The sequence below is a fragment of the Ochlerotatus camptorhynchus genome, unplaced genomic scaffold (assembly GCF_037179485.1).
Source record: "Ochlerotatus camptorhynchus isolate MF236.1 unplaced genomic scaffold, CSIRO-AGI_Acam_v1.1 ptg000251l, whole genome shotgun sequence".
NCBI classification, from domain to species: domain Eukaryota; kingdom Metazoa; phylum Arthropoda; class Insecta; order Diptera; family Culicidae; genus Ochlerotatus; species Ochlerotatus camptorhynchus.
This window is the reverse complement of record NW_027040741.1, coordinates 2,207,327-2,229,362: the sequence shown is the minus strand read 5'-3', so window position 1 is coordinate 2,229,362 and position 22,036 is coordinate 2,207,327. Positions and strand designations below refer to the sequence as shown.

Sequence of the window (22,036 nt, the reverse complement as noted above, 5' to 3'; positions counted from 1 at the left end):
GTTCAGTGCTTCAGCTTGGTTACACATATGGGTTCTACCTCAAAAGGTGTTTGGTGAATGGTTTTTGCTGTTCAACCTATCGGTGTCGGATCTCGTGGGAGTTGAACGGCCGATCGATCGATATGTGTTTGTGGATATCCCATGTGACATATTGATCGGTTGTGCTCGGTTGTTCATGGTACGAAAAATTATCCTCTGTTTAACTGTGCCACCGTGATGGTGTAATGTTTGATTAAAAGAACAAGACAGGTTTAATTAATAATCGTTAGCGTAGATTATGGTGGTGGATGAACGAAAGCATGTTCTCTGAATAAAAATACGAGCTTTGTAAAATATAAAATTAAGAACCATCATTTGGTAAGTTGAACAAAACGGCCAGTTCCAGTCAAATTAAAACTTGTTAATTACAACACACACACAAAAACCTCTTCAAACACATTAACCTCATTTTACATATATTTATAAAAAAAAACTGTCTCCTCTTAAGATCATTAATTCACATCGACAGAGGCGCTAGTCTGATCACACTTTCTCTCTACCCTACATAACTGGACACTGCTGCATTGATGATGGGGTGTGCTTTGGGTCAAAGACTCTGCCGCAATATCCGTTAAGACGGTGAATCTATAATTAGGAGACTAGACTAATTTTAGACCGCTTGCCACACCGACAGAAGCAAGCTTAAAAAGCCTCAGATTAACTACAATGTTGCTCTGCTTTTGTGCCTCGGCTGAATATAAGGCTGCACATTAGCATTGCTGTGATGCTGCCCTTAGTTGCCAGGGGGGTAAAGGTGTACTTTACCCATTCGGTTTGTGCAAATGCGGCAATTGATCTGAAATTATTTTTATATGGTTTGCGACATGACAACAACTACCGAAGCTAATTGCTTGATGAAAATGTAAATAATACGTAAGTAGTCTATAAGGGTGCTCAAAATTGTTAGCGCAATTAATTCTCTTTCTCCTCCTTTGAGTCGGTACGAAAGAAGCTCGGTATTCTTCAAACATATCGTGCCAAAACTAGCGTTACCCGCAAATAGCTCGAATTAATTTAAGATTTGATCTCATTTGCGAAACCCACGCATAAGTCATATTGTTCGTCGAAGGTGGACGACGCACTGCATTTGGCATACATGTGTACACTACGAGGTGAGCTTTTGTTATGGTCGTCTATTGCTGGTTTTGTTAGACGTCAAGGGCACTGTAAGTGATTGAGAACAATTACAGATAATGTATTTTTTTTATATAGTCCAGGGTTGAACAAGTATATGTATAACGGTTATTATTAAGAGACCTTCATCATAGAAAAGGTATGATAACGAATTTACACGCCAAGTTCAAACAAATTAAATTTTGATAGCTAAATGAAATTTAGGATCTCAGCTTTCGATGAAAAAAATATTGTTGAACTTTCTTTAGGCCTAAATGCCCCTAATTTGGGCCCATACATAAATTCATCAATCGACTAAATTTTCCATAGCGGCCAAAAATATCCACTAGTTCCGTCCCAATGACGCGTTCATCTAGATAAAATTGATAGATAGCAGATTTTTAGCGATTGGCCCAATCTTAGATCCATAGGCCAACATTAGAGCCATTTCCTCTATTTGTGAAATGGAGTCAAAAAAAATATGCGCTAATGCGTTTTGGACAATGTGGTTAAAAAAGGAAAATCCATTTTACACAAATTACATGAAAAGTCAGCAAAATCCTAAACATACCATAGCTAATATTCTAATTTTCATTTACTATCATTGGGTGATTAAAAACATACGTCTATGCTTTCGATAACGGATTTCACGTTGTCATGGTTTTTAGATAGCATTACTTTGCCAACCATCTGAACAGGCTATGAAATGTATGATTAAAAGTTCATTTACGTTAATTACTTCCATTTAGTAGTTTAAAGCCAATAATTCTCACTTATGCTGTTTTGAACTGTAAAAGAGTCAATAAAACAGATGAAAATTGTCAGAGAATGTCACGATGCTTAAAAAGGTGTGATTTTCAAGATAGTGATTTTTTTTACTGGTCATATCTTTCGTATTCCGCTATCGTTTTGACCTTTTTTTTTTTGCTTGATTTGTTTTCCGTCGATCTTGTTTTCCGTGCTGAGCACCAATGCTACCGAGGCCAGGGAGGCAGCTCCCACACCTGGACCCTACCTATCGACCCATCAACTCATGAACTGGGGACCAACGGCTTTACTTCTTTTCCGAAAGAAGGCGTGTTCAAAGATGTTATGCCTCAGAACATCCCGGCGGTGCCGACTGGGATTGAACCCAGGCCTGCTGGTCTTAGGTCAAAAGATTTCTTCGAATAACGAATTCAGCTGAAAATGCAGTAAAGAAAACCATATGCTGACAAAGAATAGTTTTCATCAGGGGACATCTACTAAGTACTTCATGCTCTAAGGGGGAAGCATAGATGCCAGATTTTTTCTTTGCAATTCCGTAGACTTATTCAAATCTACGGATTTCTACGATTTTTTAATGTCGAACTTCTGATAGGTGATATTTTACGTTAAATGATAAATCGATGAAAGAACTTTTTTAAAAATGGTTTCAAATTTCGATTTTCGGAACCTCTCTTACTAACACGTGCACACTTTGGTGTTTCATTCTGGAAAAAGATTGATATTTTTGATAGACCACCCCCTAGTTCAGTTCATAACACAAAACAAACATCTGTCCAAAGCATCAGCTGAATTGGTCAACGTTAAGAGGTCGCGCCAAAGATTTCAATTCTATTCGGGATGTTCATCAAATTAGTATTGGAGAAAATGATGCCCCACTTGGTTGGTTGTCGGTTGGTTGTCGGTTGGTTGTCTTTATTAAGACTGAAAATCTCAAGTTTCATCGAAGTTTTAAAGCATGCTACAAGTCTAAATCATGGTCCCCAGAACCCTTATAAAATCAACATTGTTACTTGGGTTGTCTTCATCCGTAACGCCGATGTCTTTAAAGTCGAAAACTTGCAGCTCACTGAACTCATTATCGACTTGCTGCCAGTCTTCTTTGTCAATTACGTTGTTGAAATGACCGAGTAGATTGCCCAAACTAGTGGAATGCTTCAGTTTTTTCGGCTCCAAGAGGGTTAGATTCCTGAATACCCCGTTATCCAATTGCAATCGTTTAAGCATTTACTTAACCAGCTCCACATTTAAGCACACACACCGGTTTTGAAATCGTGTAATTCTTTTCCTGTCGTATTTAACGGAGCTGATGAGGACTGATGCTTTAACACCAAAATATATTTCACCCAATAGTTTGAAATCATTGTTTTCAAATCTAAGCTCTTTCGGATTAGAAGCAGCGAGCAAAACTTGAGGTACACTGGAGTCGCTTTTTACGCGGGGGATACGTGCCGCGTAAAAAAAAACCGCGTAAAAAAAACTACCGAGATTTTGATTTTTCACATGCTTAAATATTTTTTATAAATCGGATATTGATGCCATTCGTTATTATAGCATGCTATGGTCCATATAGACATATTTTAAAAATTTCTGTATTTACACCAAAAATTGTGATTTTTTTTTAAAGTATGCCATTCGATTACCTACACACTAATCGAGTCAGTACGGTTTTACCGATTTTTTTAATTGCGGAACTGTTCGGTAAAAGTTTAAAAATCTGTGGAAAATTTATGAATGAGAAAATTTGTTGTGAACTTGCACATACTTAGTTCTGTTAGTCCCATTTAATGATAGAGAATAAAATTGATTGATTTCATTGATTCCTTACGGATAACGGACATTTGAATTTTTACCCAGTAAAAAAATACTGACTCCTGTAAAAAAAATCTTAGTGTGTATAGCTTGAAACGGATAATGTGATTGGAATCAAGTCGATAGGTTGTATCGTTGTTGAGAAATCGTTAAAAACGTACCGCGTAAATTGCGACTCAGCGGCACTAACCGCGTAAAAAAACCGTGTAAAAAAAACCGCGTAAAAAAACCGCGTAAAAAGCGACTCCAGTGTATTACGAAATAGTTCAAGATTTGGTTTACTTTTCGTGTCAAAGTAGAGTGCATGAATATAATTTCTGGCTTTTCTGCTTGAAAAAGCTTGTTAGTTTTATCGACAATCGGCAGAATTAAATTAAGCAACTCCAGGTACAGCTTGGCAATTGGGTCTTGTAGCACGTTTCTATTTTCATTGCGTTGGAAACGAGCAAGAAATTGGTTGACAAGTTGCAGGGATGTATTTTACGTTATGCTTCTTTCCCTTCAGAACCAGATTATACTCTAGATCGTAAAATTGGATTATGAAGGGAGGAAACTACACTCAACAAATTCCACATGTTTGATCGAAGTGTTAAAACACTTGAGTTTTTTAAATGCACAATCACATTTACTTTGAGTGTATTTCACCTTGGTTGAATGTGTTAGTAACGTTAATTTCTAGTGTTTTAAGCTTTGAAATGTTGAAAATCTCTCACTATCTGTACAAGTGCATTGCACATTGAATCACACTACTGTTCAAATTCACTACTGTGATTTTGAATTGCTTACTCTTGTGCAAGACTTGTGCCTTTATCCTATCAACCCGCCTCATATATGAGAACAACCGTGGCACAGTGTGATCGAACGAAGACTCCGGCAGCAGCACACCCCAACAGTCCATGATCGAATCCCAAATCAGACCCATTAAAAAGATATGTGAAAGCTCTGGCCTCTGGCAGTTTTGTTTATATATTTATCGATTCATTTTTAGAGTCGGCAAAGTGGAAGTCGATAAAGTAGAATATTGTAGAATATTGAACTATGATGTACAAAGCTATTGATATCATATGAGGCACATAGAATCCAAGTGTGTCACAATTCAAATCCATAGTGTTCAGACATGATTCATAGCATAAGATTCACACATGAAATGGATGTGTTTCACAATAAGCGCAAAATTAAGTGTGAGACACATGATGATGACGCGTAGAATTTTTTGAGTGTAGTAAACTGACTTACACTTAATAAAACAATCCGTAGAAACTGTACCGAACTCCGTAGATTTTACCTACGGATCTGTATTTCTGCAAAAAATTGTCAAATCTGTAGATCTACGGAGATTTCCGTAGATCTGGCATCTCTGGGGGGAAGGGAGGTTTCAGAGTCTGAGATTAACTATGTATCAAGTACAGGAAAAACGTAAGGGGAGAGGGGAATTGATTGATCCTCAATTTGTGGCGTGGCGTACTAAATGGATCTCCTCTAAGAGACAAATTACAGAAAAAAAAACTTTGCGCAGAATAGAATTGACTTCTTTATGTAAAAAAATCGCTCAATTGAAAATTTAGCTTAGTTCAATGATGTTCAATGCTGGCTTGACAACATGATATCCAACATAATGTGTTAAATTTAACCCTTATGTGTGTGAAATTCGTTTTGCTTATTTCTTCACCGTGTTATACAAATAAGAGCTGAGTACCCAACTAACCCGGCACACACATAACGGTTAAGTGAATATTATAGTGTTAATGGCTATTAAACCATTTTGATCGAGAAGAACGATGGGCAGAAGTTTAGTAGACCCATATTAAAAATTCACAGTCCCCAAAAGTTTCATTAGATGATCCCAACAATGCTGTCATGTGTCAGACGGGACACAAGGTATCTAGCTCTTATATGAATAACACTGTGTAGAAAACTTTAAATAATCCATCCACCTGCCTTAAATTAAATTGTATAATAATTTAACAAATGCATGTCCGTGTGTGGCAAAGGTTTTTCTGTGGAAAACAATGTAAGGTCATTTTTCCTTCGGGTACATTATGGACTGTTTTCCCCTACGTACTGCTACCACTATGTTCTTTGCCCTGCTTTTGGTTTCATCGTCGTCGTTTTGAACTTCGTCCTGGTTGCTTCCTGGCAATGGAACACGCCTTCATCCGAGAAACTGTTTTAAATAACGTCATAGTATATGGTCCCTTAATCTCGTCCTAGAATTCAGTACCCTTCCGATTGAGGATGCGAGGAGAGACAGAGAATCTCCTTTTTCACGTTCATATATACACCTCGTAGGTGTGTAAGTTTCAGGACAACAGAGTGAATTCCTGTCCAAGCGGATGGCCCGCAACCATCCGGAAGAGGGAAAACGAAAGCATGGCAGTAATAAAGGAAAAAACAGAGCAGTACGCTAGAGTAGCGGCTGTACGTGCTTTGGACAATCGGAACGAGAAAATTATCAAGGTACAGCATTAGGAAGTGGTAAAAATGGACATGGCTATTCCGGAGACCGGAACCCGATCTGACGGCAGAACATTGGGTGGATCTTGTGGCACACGAAGTGATGGACAAGAAAAAGAGATTGGGAGAAAAAATAGATTGGAGAAAAAACAAGATGTGAATAATTGTATAGTAAAAATAGTATATCCTTCGGCTCCGTTTGGCTCTAAGAGAAAATGAACTTACCAAATAATTATTATTAAAAAAAAAAACCTCTGCCATAGTGAATTTGCATTGCAGACGTTAGCGCAGACGCTATCGACGGTTATCGATGAACAACCCGGTCTTTTACAATATAAAAGGCATACAGTAGATCAAAATGTCAGGTTAGTCGTACGTGCATTGCACCTTTTATAAACACTGTGAATTGATAGATTTTTTGGAATTTTGACTAGTGGTTGAACAACTATTGATTGATTTATCTGTATATTTTTAACTTTATTGGCAGAGTCTGTATGAAGTTTGAGTAATTTCAGTAAAATGGTTGATTTTCAACATTTTTCATAGTAGACGGAGTTTAGTAAAATTAGCGGCATTGGAAAAATCTTTATTGTGACTACAAATGAGCAAAATTTCAATATGCACTGTATTTAAAAAAAATGTTTTTTTTAAGGAAACGACGTTTTTTTTTAAATAGCTTAAACATCTTACACACTCTTCCGAATACGCCCAATACTGTATGCTCAATTTTGAGATACACTTATATAAATCATTGCAAAAATGGCTTATTGGATATTTGGAAAAGTCGTAAAATCTTATTAAAAATACGAAAAAAAAAATGTTCTATGCCCCCCGATAGAATATTTCCATACTAGTCTCATATGGAAGGGGTGACCCTAAGCTTTCGTTTGGTGGGTATTTCAGCGATTCTGATTTTTTTTTAAATAAATTTTTCTTTCAGAGGCACCGCCCAAGTAACAATGTTGGTTTTATTAAGGTTCTGTAGAACGTGATTTGGACTTGTAGAATGCTTGAAAACCTCGATAAACTTGCAATGCTACTTGGGCGTGGTGCTGATCCCGACAATAGAAATTATGTGTATAGTGTAAATTGAGAGCAGGACATTTCACCGAAGGACGTTTTTTCGAAGGACGTTTCGCCTGTGGACATTTCGCCGAATGGGTCATTTCACCGAAGGTCATTTTGCCGAATGGATCGTTTCACCGAATGGATCATTTCACCGAAGGTCATTTCGCCGAATGGGTCATTTCGCCGAAGAGCAAGCCATTTTCTACAATTTGAACTTTTCTCAAAGCTCTGTAAATTTTGAAATCAGTCTTGTCTTGCTTCTTCTTTTCGAACATGAACAGTTCTTTTAAGTTGTACTGATTTCAGAAATTTTCAAATATTTATTTATTTATTCAATCAGATGAAGACCAAGTTACAAGTCATGTGTTAAACTTATGAATATAATTAAAGTCCTTCTTTAATCTGGTTTTTGTCATTATAAAATCAATATTTTCACTATGTTTATTGTAAGCAGTCATAATTTGATTAAGTGGATATTATAATATGTGCGATAGTGATTTATAGTAAATATATTTCGAGTTCGCAGTTGCCGAGAAGGTATGTAAAAATTATCCTTTGATAACAGTTCTACTGAGTCAATCCGATGCAATACTATTTCGCTCACAAACGAAAACATTGCAAATTCACGACGCGCTTTCAATGTTTGAATGTTGACGAGCATGCAGCGTGCTTCATAAGATGGAAGAAGAAATCTTGTCCAACCTAATTTACGAAGAGCAAATAATAAGAATTTCTTTTGCACTGATTCTAATCGTTCTTCATGCGTGAATGAAAAAGGTGACCAAACTATGCCGCAATATTTAAGTATTGATCTTACATATGAAATGTACAGCTATTTTATTGTATATGGGTAATGAAAGTTGTAACTGAATCGCTTGATAAAGCCAAGCATGTTATTTGCTTTGTTGATAATTGTATTATAATGATCAGTGAATGCTAGTTTTGAATCAACTATAACTCCTAAATTACTAACTCGTTCACACTTTTTACTGCCTGGTTTCCTAAAACAATTGTATTTTCTGGTTTGTTTCTTTTTCTACTAATAGCTATTGATTTACATTTTTGAACGTTTAGTTGCAGGACGCTTTGTTACACCAAGCATAGAATAAGCCTATTTCATTCTGGTATGTTTGTATATCTTCTTTGTTTCTTATTTCTAGAAAGAGCTTCATGTCATCCGCATAGATTAAAACTATTATGTTTTTAAGAATAAAGGAGATGTCGTTTACAAATAAAATAAACAAAAGAGGGCCTAGATGCGAGCCTTGGGGGACTTCAGAAGTAACAGTAATAGCCCAAGTAACAATTTTTGTTTTATGAGGGTTCTTTAGACCATAATTTACACTTGTAGCATGCTTTAAAACCTCGATAAAACTTGCAATGTTACTTGGGAGGGTTTGATTTTTCACCTTTGAATCTAACTATTTATTGGCGATTAGTTAAATATGACTCAAGCCATTTGAGAAGTCCAGGTTCAATTCCTATTTTTGTAATTTGAAAAGAAGCATGCTTTGCTAAAATCAGTATAGAGTGCAGTACTGAGATTTGTAATTTTCTTTGACAGACTTTCGCGCGATATTGACAAAATTGTTCGTCACATAGTCACTGACAGACTTGATCCTCAAAAAAACCTTCGTCAAAATCTCATTCATGTTTTCGTCAATGACAAAGATTCGCCTGGTAACAAAAAGTGTAATTTCGTACATTCTGTGTCATATTATTGTTATCCAAGTAGTTCAAGAGGTAGATGCTTGTTCACATTAACGGCTTCATGTAATTGTGTTGCTCAAGTCAGTAAATTTCGTTACAAATTTAGTTAATATAAAAAATCTGCACATGTTCGTCACTGACAGCATTGTCATTGACAATTGACATGGTTTGCCTTGACTATGACTGTTAGCTCAAATGAGTGACCAAAGCAGAATTGTCAATATCACCGTGTATTGTCGAGATTTTGCAGCACTGATAGAGTGCTGGTTTCCATTGTCCATTGCAATCAAAGAATGGTTGACGAATTCAAGTAAATTTGTACCACGACGTTGATGAATTCAAGTAAAATGAAACCATGTTGCATGTTAGCGATTCTGTTTTTGATCTGATTGAATAGTTTTTCATCAACGGTCGCTTCGAAAAGCTTTGGGATACAGGAAAAAATAGCAATTCATCGGTAATTATGTATGTCAGATTTTTGCCACTTTTGAAAAAAGGCACTAGAAATACATGTTTTTGGGAAGATTCTAGAATCTAGTGACATATTAAAAAGCCAGAATAATGGAGCTGTAAGTTTGTGCCAGGCTCTTAATAAATACTGGTGGAATACCGTCTGGTCCAGAGCCTTTTGAAGTATCCAAATTGTTCAAAGTTGCCATAATATCCTGCACATTAACTTCATTAACTTGTATATCACTAATACATTCTGGGATGAATTCAAGGCAATCACGATCACGATTATCTTCTGAAAAAGAGGTTTAAATTTCCTGGAAGGAAGAATAAAAAAAGATTGCAGATATCTGCTGCGTTGTCGCCAACCGTTTCATTAAAAGGATTTTTGATGGAAAATTGTCTGATTTTAATTTAGTTTTAACGTAATTGAAGCATTTCTTTCGAGTTGTACTGATTTCAGTAATTTTTCAATAATCAATGTTTTACATTTGTAGAAATGTTTCCTCTTTTAAACATGACCAGTTCTTTCGAATAGTACTGATTTCGATTTTTTTTTTCGTTGAAATGACCTATTCGGCAAAATCATCCCATTCAGCGAAATGTCCTTTGGCGAAACGTCCTTCGGCGCAACGTCCTTTGGCGCAACGTCCTTCGGCGAAATGACATAGCCCCGTATAAATTATGTGTTTAATATGACCAAGACCAAGACCGATATTACCAAGCCAGAGGCTTAGCTATAGGATTACGGTCCGCGCTAAAAAATCTTTTGGGATGGACATTTACTCAAGTTCCAACTGTGATTTAGAACATCATTGTGGCTGCCACACAATATATAAAATCATGAATTGGTTTACATAGAAAGCTCTCAATTCATAACTGTAGAATTGCTTTAAATATTACTAAGCCTGCTCTAAGGCCCGAACTTGTGAAAGAGTGTCGAAGAAAGCCAGAAAAATAAAGAGCACAAACGGTAAATCAGAAATTCCCAAAACTCTAAGCAATATTTATAATCATTTGTGATGGAGACAAAGCTTTAAGCAAATGAATCTTTAACGAGCACACCACCAAAATAAAAATAAAATTCAAATTATTTTTCAACAAATCATAACTCAAAAACGTCACTTTGAATCGAAATGAAGTATGAGCCAAAGTAGTTGGAACAAACAATCTATTTTCAACGGAATCTCTTTATGAAGAGCTTTGAGTGTGTTGGTTTATTCCCTTTAAATTCCGTTAAAATTGCTTATCTTTTGACAGATACGCGTATTTCGTCTACTAGTTGCAGACTTCATCAGTGCCAAGTACTCAACACCACTGATGAATCCATCTTTTATCTACGAGTTGTATACTAATCAATAGGTACTAAAAATCAGGTAGTATGTTATAGGTAGCATGCTAAAGAGTCTCGAGTATCCGTTTCCTTGATCTCTATTAAGCAATATTGATGGATTATGTTTAAATATTTCTAAACTTTCTGCTACGTCTAGTTTCCAAGGCTAAGATACACTCCGCGGGATATTAATGTTATCCTTTGTCAAATGGTGCCCCTTTGCAAAGATATCAAGCGGAACATTGCATTAGGTCCTAAGTAACATTGATCGATTCTCTTCGTCTTAGTTTGTTTATAAAAAAATCCTCTGAAAATGAAATAATTTTCCTCCATACAAAGACGAGTTAGCTTGAGATATGACCGAAATTTGTTTTTCCAAGTAGAATCCTCACGTTGCTTTAGAAGCCAGTCCTCTAAAAGGCTAATATCTTCCTTTACTGATACACTCGGAAAAAGTGCTGTGACATCATCTTCCCAAATCTCTCATGATGCCTGAAGTTGATTTGCGAATTCCTGTGTGCTGTTAACTGAGCGAGTGATAAAGGGTTCAGGCATATTTTAAAATTTCTTTAAAAGCCATTTGGTAAGCTTATGAGTGAGGGGTCCTTCAGCCGAGATAATCTCGCTCATTTCGTTTCCTGGTTTGTGAATCTTTGGTAAACCTTTGATCCTAGGTAGAATAGGGTTTGAAACTTTCAATTGATTCGTAGTGTTGCCAATAAACGCCTTACACTCTTTCAACGTTTTATCCACATCATTAACCATAGATGGGAGGGGGTCAATCCTCAACTCTGGGTCAACAATAGAAAAGGGCCATTCAGCATTTGTGAACAAACCGTTCCAAAGCCCATTCCTCACAAATCGAAGGCCGCCCACACAAACCAACACCATCATCGTGTAGGTGGAAGTTTATCCTATCCGATGATGGTGTTGGTTTGCGTAGGTGGCCTTCGTTTTGTGAGTAAAGGGCTTTGGAATGGGTTGTTTACAAATGCTGATGGGCCCTTTTCTATTGTTGATCCAGAACTGTCTGTTTTTGGCTATTAGTATTTTTCCGTCATCCGATTTTCATAGTCCTCTTTGTCCAAAATCACTACCTTTGTCCGCTTTTGTATAGAATACCGGCTTTGTTTTTAGTTCTTTGAAAATTCGAATTTCCTCTTTTTCGGTTTTACTAAGTGAATGTCCCTTTCCGTTTTGTATTGTCTCTGAAATAAAATTCCTGGCAGTCTCGTGTAATTGAATAGTGTGTTAGTGATTGCAGTCTCCATGTCAACGATGCCCAAGTAACATTGCTAGTTTTATGGAGGTTTTAAAGCATGCTAAAAATCTAAATCATGGTCTACAGAACCCTTATAAAACCGAAATTGTTACTTGGGTGGCTTCCACGTCAGGTTTTGAGGAGATCGCATATCCTAATCCCTTGTTGAGAAGTGTCAATTGTTCTCCTTAATTTTTTCACGTAAAATATGTACAGTACAAAATTTTAAACAACTATGGGTAAGAAATAAAAATAAGTATAATAAAAAAAATCTCTACAACATTTTTTTATTTTGTTTCATTAGAAGGTTTATGAAAATACTAGCGTCTCTGATATTTTCAATTTGTACACTTGAAAATTAACAAGAATCATTGAACAACAACTTTTGGTAAAAAAAAAATTTAATTATATATATTTTTTTATTTATGTTAATTTGTAAGGTGTTTATCTCAAAAACTGCACAAAAGAACTTTTTTATGAAAAATATTTAAAAAATATTGAAGAGAGCAATGCTTTGTTATTTAAGTTTAAACACCTTTTATGATTTTTTACCCAAAACTACTTGACATTTTTTACCATGTGTATTTTTTCTATAACTTTGTCACAGTCGATTGAAAGTGACGTTTTCGAGTTATGATTTGTTGACAAATATCAAATATGCCATTTTGAAATGTTTTGCGAGATTCAAAATTGCCGAATTTTACCTCAATTGTGAACGATCTTAACAAAATTGTGCAAAGTTTCATTCAATTCAGAGAAGGTCGCGTAAACTGCTATATTGGTAAGAACCAATAGCACAAAAGCGACGCGAAAAATGTGGTCCACATACAAGAGGGTTAATGGACGGGCAATATAATCCGGCACGAACTATTTAAACAACGATGTTGCTTAATTGGATCAAAACGGGGACTGTAACCAGACAAAACACTAATGTTTCGATTGCATTGGTGCATCGTGATCGAATGGAGCTCTGCAAGGTACACACAGTTTAGAATCCTAAAGAAGGGTTCGTCGTTTAAATGGCGCAAAGTTCTCCCTGATTTTTGTCTTTTCGAATAAATATAAAATTTTGTACATTTTAATTAGGTTATCAAATTAATGGTACATATCTTAAACCGTTATCACAGCGTACCTTAAGGGGAGTGCAGAAAATAATACATAAAGCTGCATGCAATCCTGTTAATATCACCCCATCTAGGTACAAGAAGGGTGCTTGTTAAGCATGGTTCCTTTTTTATTACTTCATTAGTGTGATCGTTCCATGAAATATCAAACCCGATTGATCGTGTCATCGTCCGTATGTTGATGGAGAATAAATTATCTACACCAAACCAAGTTTCAGTCCTTTTACTTGAACGCTTTGATTAACGAACGACACCGGGTAGAGAGAATCGGTTCCTAAAAACACGTAAACGAAAGATGCAAATAATAAACTTGTGTTTTCCCATAATGGCGCTTGGCACGGTTATGCGTAATCGCTTTCTCAGATCAATAACATGTACTATGTCATACATAGGAGTTTAAATATTGGTTTGTATGTGAAGACGATTATCTTAGTGTTAAAATATGGACTAATAAACATTGTCGTTATTATTTTTCAAGCTGCGCTGTGTATGAAAAGGAAACCCTTAAACGACTTAAGAGTCATTGACGAGCTCCTGCAGCGTCGGTCAGCTATATTGCAGATGAAAATTAACATAATATTGCTAATCGATTTTTAACGAAACATTGAACGATTATCGAAGTTTATTATTTTTATTATTATTATTATAGAGTTTTGGCACTTATCAGCAAAAATGCTGGAAAATGTCATCTACCCGGGCTGTCTTTATGCCAAGGGGGCTAGGCTCTGTGGATCTCATTCGTCAGATGACTTACACCCTAATTTTATTGCTTCAGTCGGATCAGTTATGATAATGTAAGAACCGTCGGACAATACTACAGGTTCCAAGATTCACTGCTTTCTGAATGCTGTTCAGTTATCTTCGTAGTTCCAACTCTTCAAATACAGTTGGGAACAGGGAACAATTCCGCCAATTCCTCCGCCAAATCGTGGTACTTCAGTATCTTGGTCGTGAACTTTGACTGAACATTGCGATTTAACGGTACAGCGATATACCCGCTTCATCCTTTTGTCGAAAACCACAATGTCAGGGTGATTGGCACGAATGTGGACATCCGTAATGATCTCGCGATCCCAGTACCCATTTTTATGCAACTATTTCCCAGTACCGGGTCTGGCAAGTACTTGTAGTAGGGTACGTACTGGTTCACCAAGTTGTGCTTCAGTGCACGTTGTTGGTGCACAATCTTAGCGACATCTTTGTGACGACCGAGATACGCTACTTCTGCCAACGCTTGGCAACCAGCAACAACACGTTTGATCGTCTCCCCTACTGCATTGCATTTTCTACACCGGTCTTCTACTTCTTCGTGCAATATGTACCTACGGTAGATCTTCGTTGCAATGAAACCTTCATTCTCTGAGAAGAGTTCACCTCGCACCAGCCACGTATTCGTCGCCACACGCGCTTGTTCCAACTGATAGGGATGCGCCCCATGCAGCTCCTTCAGCTTCCACGATGCGACTTTATCTTCGACAGTTTTTAGGTCGCAATTCAACTGGTAGTCTTCCTGCGCCATATGCAGGGCGCTGCACCTGTGGTCTGCCTCACAAACAGCACGGTAGACTTTTTGACGGTTCTGACTTTCTACGAAGTAGCTCCGCAACTGCTGAATCTGGGAAACACATAGCACTTGGATATCAGTGATGCCTCTTCCTCCTTCATGACGTGGCAAGGTGACTCTCTCGACGGCCGACTTTGGGTGATGCATGCGATGCTAAGTGAACGCCACTCGTACTGCTCGCTCTATCGCCTCCAAGTCTGTTTTGGTCTACTTGATCACCCCAAAGCTGTAGGTCAACAGGGGCACGGCAAACGTGTTTATCACCTTTAACTTGTTGCCGGCCGACAGGAACGACCTCAGAACACGATAGATTCGATACAAGAACTTTTCCTGCAGTTCCTTATTGATCGTTGTATGGCGAATCCATTTCAGTTGCAGGAACCACAGGTACTTTTAGGTTTCGCCTTCAACCATATTCAGAATCTCCTCCTGTTCGTTGATGCGGGAACTGCCAGTATCCACTCTTGACCCCGACGGATATTGACTGTTCGAAATTTATCGACTCCAAACTCCATCCGGATGTCATTACTGAACACCGTTACAAGCTGCAAGAGACGGTGCAGCTTCTCCCCTGTTTCCACAAACAGCTTCAAGTCGTCCATGTAGAAGGTGTGGGTAGCATTTGTGCTTCTTTCTCCACTGTTCAAATGGTAGCCATAGTTGCATTGGTTGAGTGCTCTGCTGAGGGGATTCATCGCAAGGCAGAACCATAGCGGACTAAAGGTACCGCCTTGGAAAATCCCCCTTCTTATGCTGAGAGTTCTGGACCGTAACACCACTGCTCCGTCAGTAACGTGGAGAGATGTGCTCCACATTCCCATTGCGTGCTGCATAAGCCTGATGACTCCACCGTCCACCTTGTACAACTGCAGTACCTTGAGAGCACTTTTTACAGGCTCGAGGGACATGTTATTGGCCTGTACTTGGCTGAATTAGCCGTGTTTTGGTCCTTTGGCAGAAGATAGGCTAACCCTCTGGTAATGAATCTGATAGCTGTTGGGGGTTTTCTAGTACCATATTGAAGCATTCCGCCATCCGCCTATGGATTGAGGTGAACTTTTTATACCAGAAGTTATGCACAAAATCTGGTCCTGGTGCAGCCCAATTCCTGATACACCGGGTAGCCTCTCGAATATACTGGGCGTATCGCCTTAAATTCTATTCTTCCAAATTAAAGTTTATTGAATGCTATAGATTTTACGAAACCGCAATATTTAACAAGTATTTAGCAGGCCTCCCTTAGCTCAATCGATAAGACGCAGCTTCAAAGCATAACCTTGCTGAAAGCGAAGAGTTTGATTCCAGGTCCGCTCTAGGATTTTTTGTTTCGAAAATGTTTAGACTTTCTTTGGCATAGAGCATCGTAGTACCAGTTAGGAGCAGACGTAAAGTTTCAGTTAGCACGGACTAACCAAAACTAAACAAAAATCTAGTATGGGATATTCATGGCACTACCGTAAGCATAATACTTGAGGTGCAGTTACTGGATCATTTCAAAAAAGTAAATCACTACATTCTTTCAAATTGATGGTAACTTCGGCAATTTCGATTGCCGAATCATTTAATTCGAAACTTATCACAATTCAATGCACTGAGCTCTCTGCTAACATACATTAATTATTGTTTTATTTTATCCTCCCATAGGACCGGTCCCGCAACGCATCGGAGCGACTATCGGCTACAACTACCCTTACCATTGATGTTGCCGATTCGGATGATCAGGATCCGTCCTTTATCTATCGAGGGTGTGTGCTGCTGGACGGTGCCTGTCTCAATCCGGAATACATCGCTTCCGTCCCAGCTGGAACTCTACAAGGCGTCCTTACCGTTACTCCGGAGCGAATACAAGCCATCGACCTGGACACGATCAGTGCGCCTATCCGATACTCATTCCTTAGTGGAATCCCAGGTAATTACGATGACTACTTCGAAATAGATTCCCAAACGGGAGTGTTGAAGCAAACCAAACTGGTGGACTCGTCTGTAACAGCGAAAAAGTACGATATTATCGTGAAAGCAGAAGAGGTTTCAGAAACGAAACGATTTGCAACGGCTAAGCTTACCATTCACGTTAAACCAATAGACGCATACCCTCCTGTTATCGGCATCACATCAACAGAGGGATATGTTGATGAAAATTCTCCAATAGGAACAACCGTAACAGACTCTAAAGGAAACCCGATAAAACTAATCACGACCGATGCAGATGCTGCATCCGAAAACGAACAAGCCGAATACATCTACGAAGTTACGACTCCCTCCTTTGTCGTGTCCAAGAACGGAATTCTTCAGGTTAACGAAGAAGGTTTGGACCGGGATCCACCCAGTCAGGGAAAGTACAGATTTCAAGTGGTAGCCCGTGAAGCAAATGGAAACGCAGCAAGTGCACCAATGAGTTTGACGGTTCACCTGAAAGATGTAAACGACAATGCTCCAAAATTGGCCATGGTACCTCTGGTTAGCTTGACTGCAGGAGATGGTCGACGATTGGTAACTAAGGTGACAGCAACTGACAATGATTCCGGAGAAAATGCTGTTATTACATATTCCATCTTTCATGTTTCAAACAATGGAGCCAACAAATTTGGCATGGATCCAAAGACCGGTGAGATTGAAACTAGAGCGAGATTAAACGCCGGTGAACAGTACAGTATTACAGTTCAGGCTTCCGATATTGGAGGTTTATCTTCGCAAGCTATTGTTGAAGTCTCAGTGACTCCAGGGCCGAATACAAAGCCCCCAAGGTTCGTGAAACCAGTGTACGACGTACAGGTTAGCGAGGGAGCCGAAATCAACTCTACTGTCATAGTTGTGAAGGCTGAGGATCCAGAAAACGATCCAGTAAAATACGCCATCACCACAGGAAATGATCTACGGCAGTTTTCGATCGGAAAAGAAAGTGGAGTTATCAGCGTCATTCGGAAACTTGACAGGGAAGACTTAACGAGGTACCAACTGATCATCAGAGCTGAAGATAGTGGGGGTCTGGCTAGCAGTGCTACTGTCAACATCAAAGTTACTGACATTAACGATAAAAATCCAGAGTTCGACGAAAGTCTGCTGCCATACGTGTTCACCGTAGACGAAGGAAGAGAGAACGCCGTAATTGGAATTGTTCATGCCACCGACGCAGATGAAGGCATGAATGCTGAAATAACATACACGATTCCATCTGATATACCATTCAAAATCAACTCTCGAACGGGGGAGATTAGAACAAAGTCTCAACTAGATTACGAGAAGCAGACAGAATACAAGTTTGTAGTTACCGCGCAGGATGGCGCGCCAGAACCACGACTGGGAACAGCAAGTGTAACCGTCAAAGTACGAGACATTCCTGATGAGGTTCCTAGGTTTCTGGAGTCAATGATCGAAGTCAAGATCCCGGAAAATGTACCAGATATGGTTGTCACAACTGTACGAGCATTTGATCCCGACACGAAACCAGAAATTACCTATGTATTGAAACGAGGTCCTGGTGATTTATTCAAGATTGATGCAAGGACAGGATTGATCAAAACTATTCGTGGATTAGATTACGAAAAGGATAAGATTCATGAACTAATTATAGGCACGGTAGAAAACAATGGCACCAATCCAGGAGATTACATTAAAATAATGATCGAAGTAGAAGATCGCAACGACATACCTCCTGTTTTTGTATCGATTCCGGAACCAATCAATGTCAACGATGACCTACCAATTGGTACGATTGTAGGCTCGATGCCAGCCGTGGATGGCGATGGCTCATCGCCTGGCAATGTGGTTCGCTACGAAATGGTTGGCCGAGGAAAGGCCTTAAAATACTTCCAGGTAGATGCAGACTCCGGTATAGTTCGCATTCGTGACGAGCTCAACAAAGAGGATGATACAGAATACTTGGTTGATGTACGTGCTTACGACATGGGAGAACCTCAGTTAAGTTCGGTCGCAACCCTACCAATCTACGTCAGTCACATCCCAGCTAATCCAAATGACTCTGCGGAATCGCGAGTTGATGCCGGAGGAATCGTTAACCTTGAAGTACAAGGTCTTGCCTTCAGTGACGACAGCTACAGTACGAGCGTTCCAGAGTCTACAGGAATCAACGCCACCATCAAGCTTATCCAAATTATTAATTCTAAGAAGGCTACCAAACACAACGGAGGATTCCGATGTGAAATAATCAAAGGAAATAACTTCAATTTGTTCCGGATCAGTATTGAAGATCATGCTTGTGCGTTGGTGTTAAATGGACCTCTGGACTACGAAAAAGCATCTAGTCACAACCTAGAGGTTCGCCTGGTATCCAACAAATATTTTGTAAACCAGCATAAAAATTTTGCTCAGCTCAAAGTCATTGTTCAAGATGACAACGACAACATCCCTATGTTCCAATTCCCTGTAAGCTACCAGCAGGGAGTTCGTAACGACACCTATTACACTGTGATCAGTGCTGAAGCCGATATGGATACGCCACTGATTACAGTAAAGGCAGTAGATAAAGACGCAGGTGTTTTCGGACAAATAAAATATAATATTTACGATGAAAAAGTAAACGAAATCCCAAATGACGACTCACCTAGTTCGTTCTTCACTATCGGTGAGGACAACGGAATGTTGAAGACCCAAAAGAGATTTCAAAATGTAAAACAAACTCCACTGGTACTTATCGTAGAAGCTCGGGATAACAACGGTGATCCGTTGGCAGGAGTAGTGCACAAAGCGAAGGCCAGGGTTGTAGTAAATCTGATCTCAGACATCAACCGCATGGCGCTGGTGTTTTCCGATTCCGCTCCCAAGGATGTGAGAAGACATGTAAGAGCATTGGAAGAGTTGCTGCATGAAAAATCTACAGGTCTCATAACCGGAATCGAGCGGTTCAGCATTAGAAAGATTCTTAACGAAAATGGAACGGTTGAGGAAATCAATGGAGCAACTGATGTTTGGTAAGTTTTTTTTTAATGTTTATTCTACGAATAGTTACTAAATGAAACTTTAATGTAGGTTCTATGCTGTGGATCCAATGTCAGAGCGAATCTTGGCACGTAATTCTACGTCGGTTATGAGTACTATCTTGACTCCAACCGTTTTGTCGCAAATTAATTTCGAAGCATCCAGCATAGCACGAGCGACAGCTCAGGGCATCTTTGGTCCAGTCGAACCAAAACAACAAATTCAAAAAGTTAAAGCAGCAGTAGTCGTTAATGACGATGTCTTTCCGTATGCTCTCATAGCTGTTGCGGTAGTAATACTTATTCTTGGATCGATTGGAATCGTCTATATTTGTATATCCTGGTCAAAGTAAGTAACTTTTGTTAATCATCGTTAGTAGTCTAGTACATCATCCATCCTATTCCGTAGATATAAAAATTTCAAACAGCGTATGCGCCAATATAATGCCCCTGCTAGCCCTGTACGCTACGATCCCGTTATAATCAACTCCCAAGCCCCAGCAGCAGAAAACCAAACTAGCCTAAAAGAGTACGAAACCCAGGTACTTGCAATGGCTGTCCCTGTAGACGAAGGCGACGACCTTCAGCTAGATTTTAGCGCCAAGAACCATGCCTTCAGTCTGGACAACGTTAGCTACATCACACACAAGGAAAACGGTATGTAACCCCGGTCCTAACCCGAGTGCTTTCTACGTTCTCTAGACGCTACTGTCTCGCTTTCGCTCTAGGTCAACACAGTCCTACGAACTCCGACGCGACGACCGCTGTTGTGGGTACTTTACATCGCAACAACAATAACAACACCAAAAACAATAACAACCTGAACATAAACAATCGACAAAATACCCTCAATCGAACTCTTGAGATGAATCGTAACAACTACCTGAATCCATTAGGTTCTGTCAGCAACGGAACACTACCGGGGACGCTGACCTTAGGGCGGATAAAATCCGAGAGAAACAATTACATCAATGGGTAAGAAAGATAGCTTTGCAATGTTCCATTACAGATATTCGTTATGAAAATTGTCCAATTCCAGCTACGGGGATACCCTCAACAGAAACAACCTGTCGATGGCCCAAAATAATACTTTCAACACGTTGGGCCGAAACCATCGGAACAATAACACCAACAGTAGCAACGTCAATAACATAAACCACCACCATCACAATCACAACCACAATGGTACCGGAAATGGGACGGAGATTGTTACTAATACGCTGGGAAGGAACAATCGCTACACATCGGACGTGCCAATCAGTAATCCCCTTTTCCACATTCGGTAAGTTGATTAAAGGGTGTCCACGATGAAATTGCCACACTATGAAATTGCTCTAACTTTTTAACCGTTGGGTAGAATTTAATGAAAATGTGGGTAGATTTAGTTCATAGTGCATTATTTACATCCTGCAAGTTTTAAAGTCCTGTGATCAAAACTCGCGGAAATGGAGTCGAAAGAACAGCTCGTGCGTGATAAAATCTTGCGCATTCATCACGAGAACAAGGATCTCTCGCATCGTTTCATCGCTAAAACGTTGGGAATCGCGAATTCCACGGTGTCGCGAGTGATTAAGCGGTTCGAGGAACGGTTGACCACCGATCGGAAGCCCAGAAGTGAAGGAAAAAGTATTCCGTACAACACCAAAAATCACAACCGCGTAGTTGGGGCCTTCAACCGAAATCCGAACGCCTCCGTTAGGGATGTGGCTAAGAAGCTGCACCTAAGCCGAAGTTTTGTCCAGAAGGCCAAAACTAAGGCTGGGCTTCAAACGTTCAAGGTACAAAAGGGCCCTAATCGCGACGAGAAGCAGAACAAGTCCGCCAAAACCCGTGCCAGGAAGTTGTACCTCAACATGCTGACGAAAGTTGAATGCTACATCATGGACGACGAAACATATGTGAAGGTCGACTTCAAACAGATCCCCGGCAACCTGTTTTTCACGGCCAAGGATAAGTTCAGCGTTCCGGAGCATGTCCGCACTCAGAAGATGTCCAAATTTGCGAAGAAATTCCTGGTTTGGCAAGCCATCTGCACGTGCGGGAAGCGGAGTGCACCTTTCGTGACCCAGGACACGATGAACGGACAGGTGTACATAAAAGAGTGCCTCCAGAAGCGGTTGCTTCCTCTCCTGAAAGCCCACAACGTCCCAACAATCTTCTGGCCGGATTTGGTCTCATGCCACTACTCCAAGGACATGCTGAAGTGGTATGCGGACAATAAGGTCAATTTCGTGCCGAAAATGTTCAACCCTCCCAACACTCCGGAGCTCCGCCCCATCGACAAGTACTGGGCGATTATGAAGCAGCACCTTCTTAAACGACCTAAGGTAGTGAAGACAGTCGAGGAACTGAAGAAAGTATGGGTTTACATGCAAAAAACGGTTGATTCACAGGTTGTGCAGAATCTTA

At 39.4% G+C, this 22,036-nt stretch overlaps 1 protein-coding gene across 2 annotated transcripts in view; it reads left to right on the top strand.

Annotated features, from left to right (window-relative positions):
* The window catches only part of Cad99C (cadherin-99C), a 396,119-nt gene that overhangs the window by 367,953 nt on the left and 6,130 nt on the right, over positions 1-22,036 (top strand). For both annotated transcript variants that reach the window (XM_065226462.1, XM_065226461.1), the window contains exons 9-13: positions 16,338-19,621; positions 19,680-19,976; positions 20,037-20,284; positions 20,356-20,602; positions 20,667-20,909. In XM_065226462.1, coding sequence (XP_065082534.1) covers positions 16,338-19,621; positions 19,680-19,976; positions 20,037-20,284; positions 20,356-20,602; positions 20,667-20,909 — 4,319 coding nt within the window. The remainder of the gene's footprint in view (positions 1-16,337; positions 19,622-19,679; positions 19,977-20,036; positions 20,285-20,355; positions 20,603-20,666; positions 20,910-22,036) is intronic.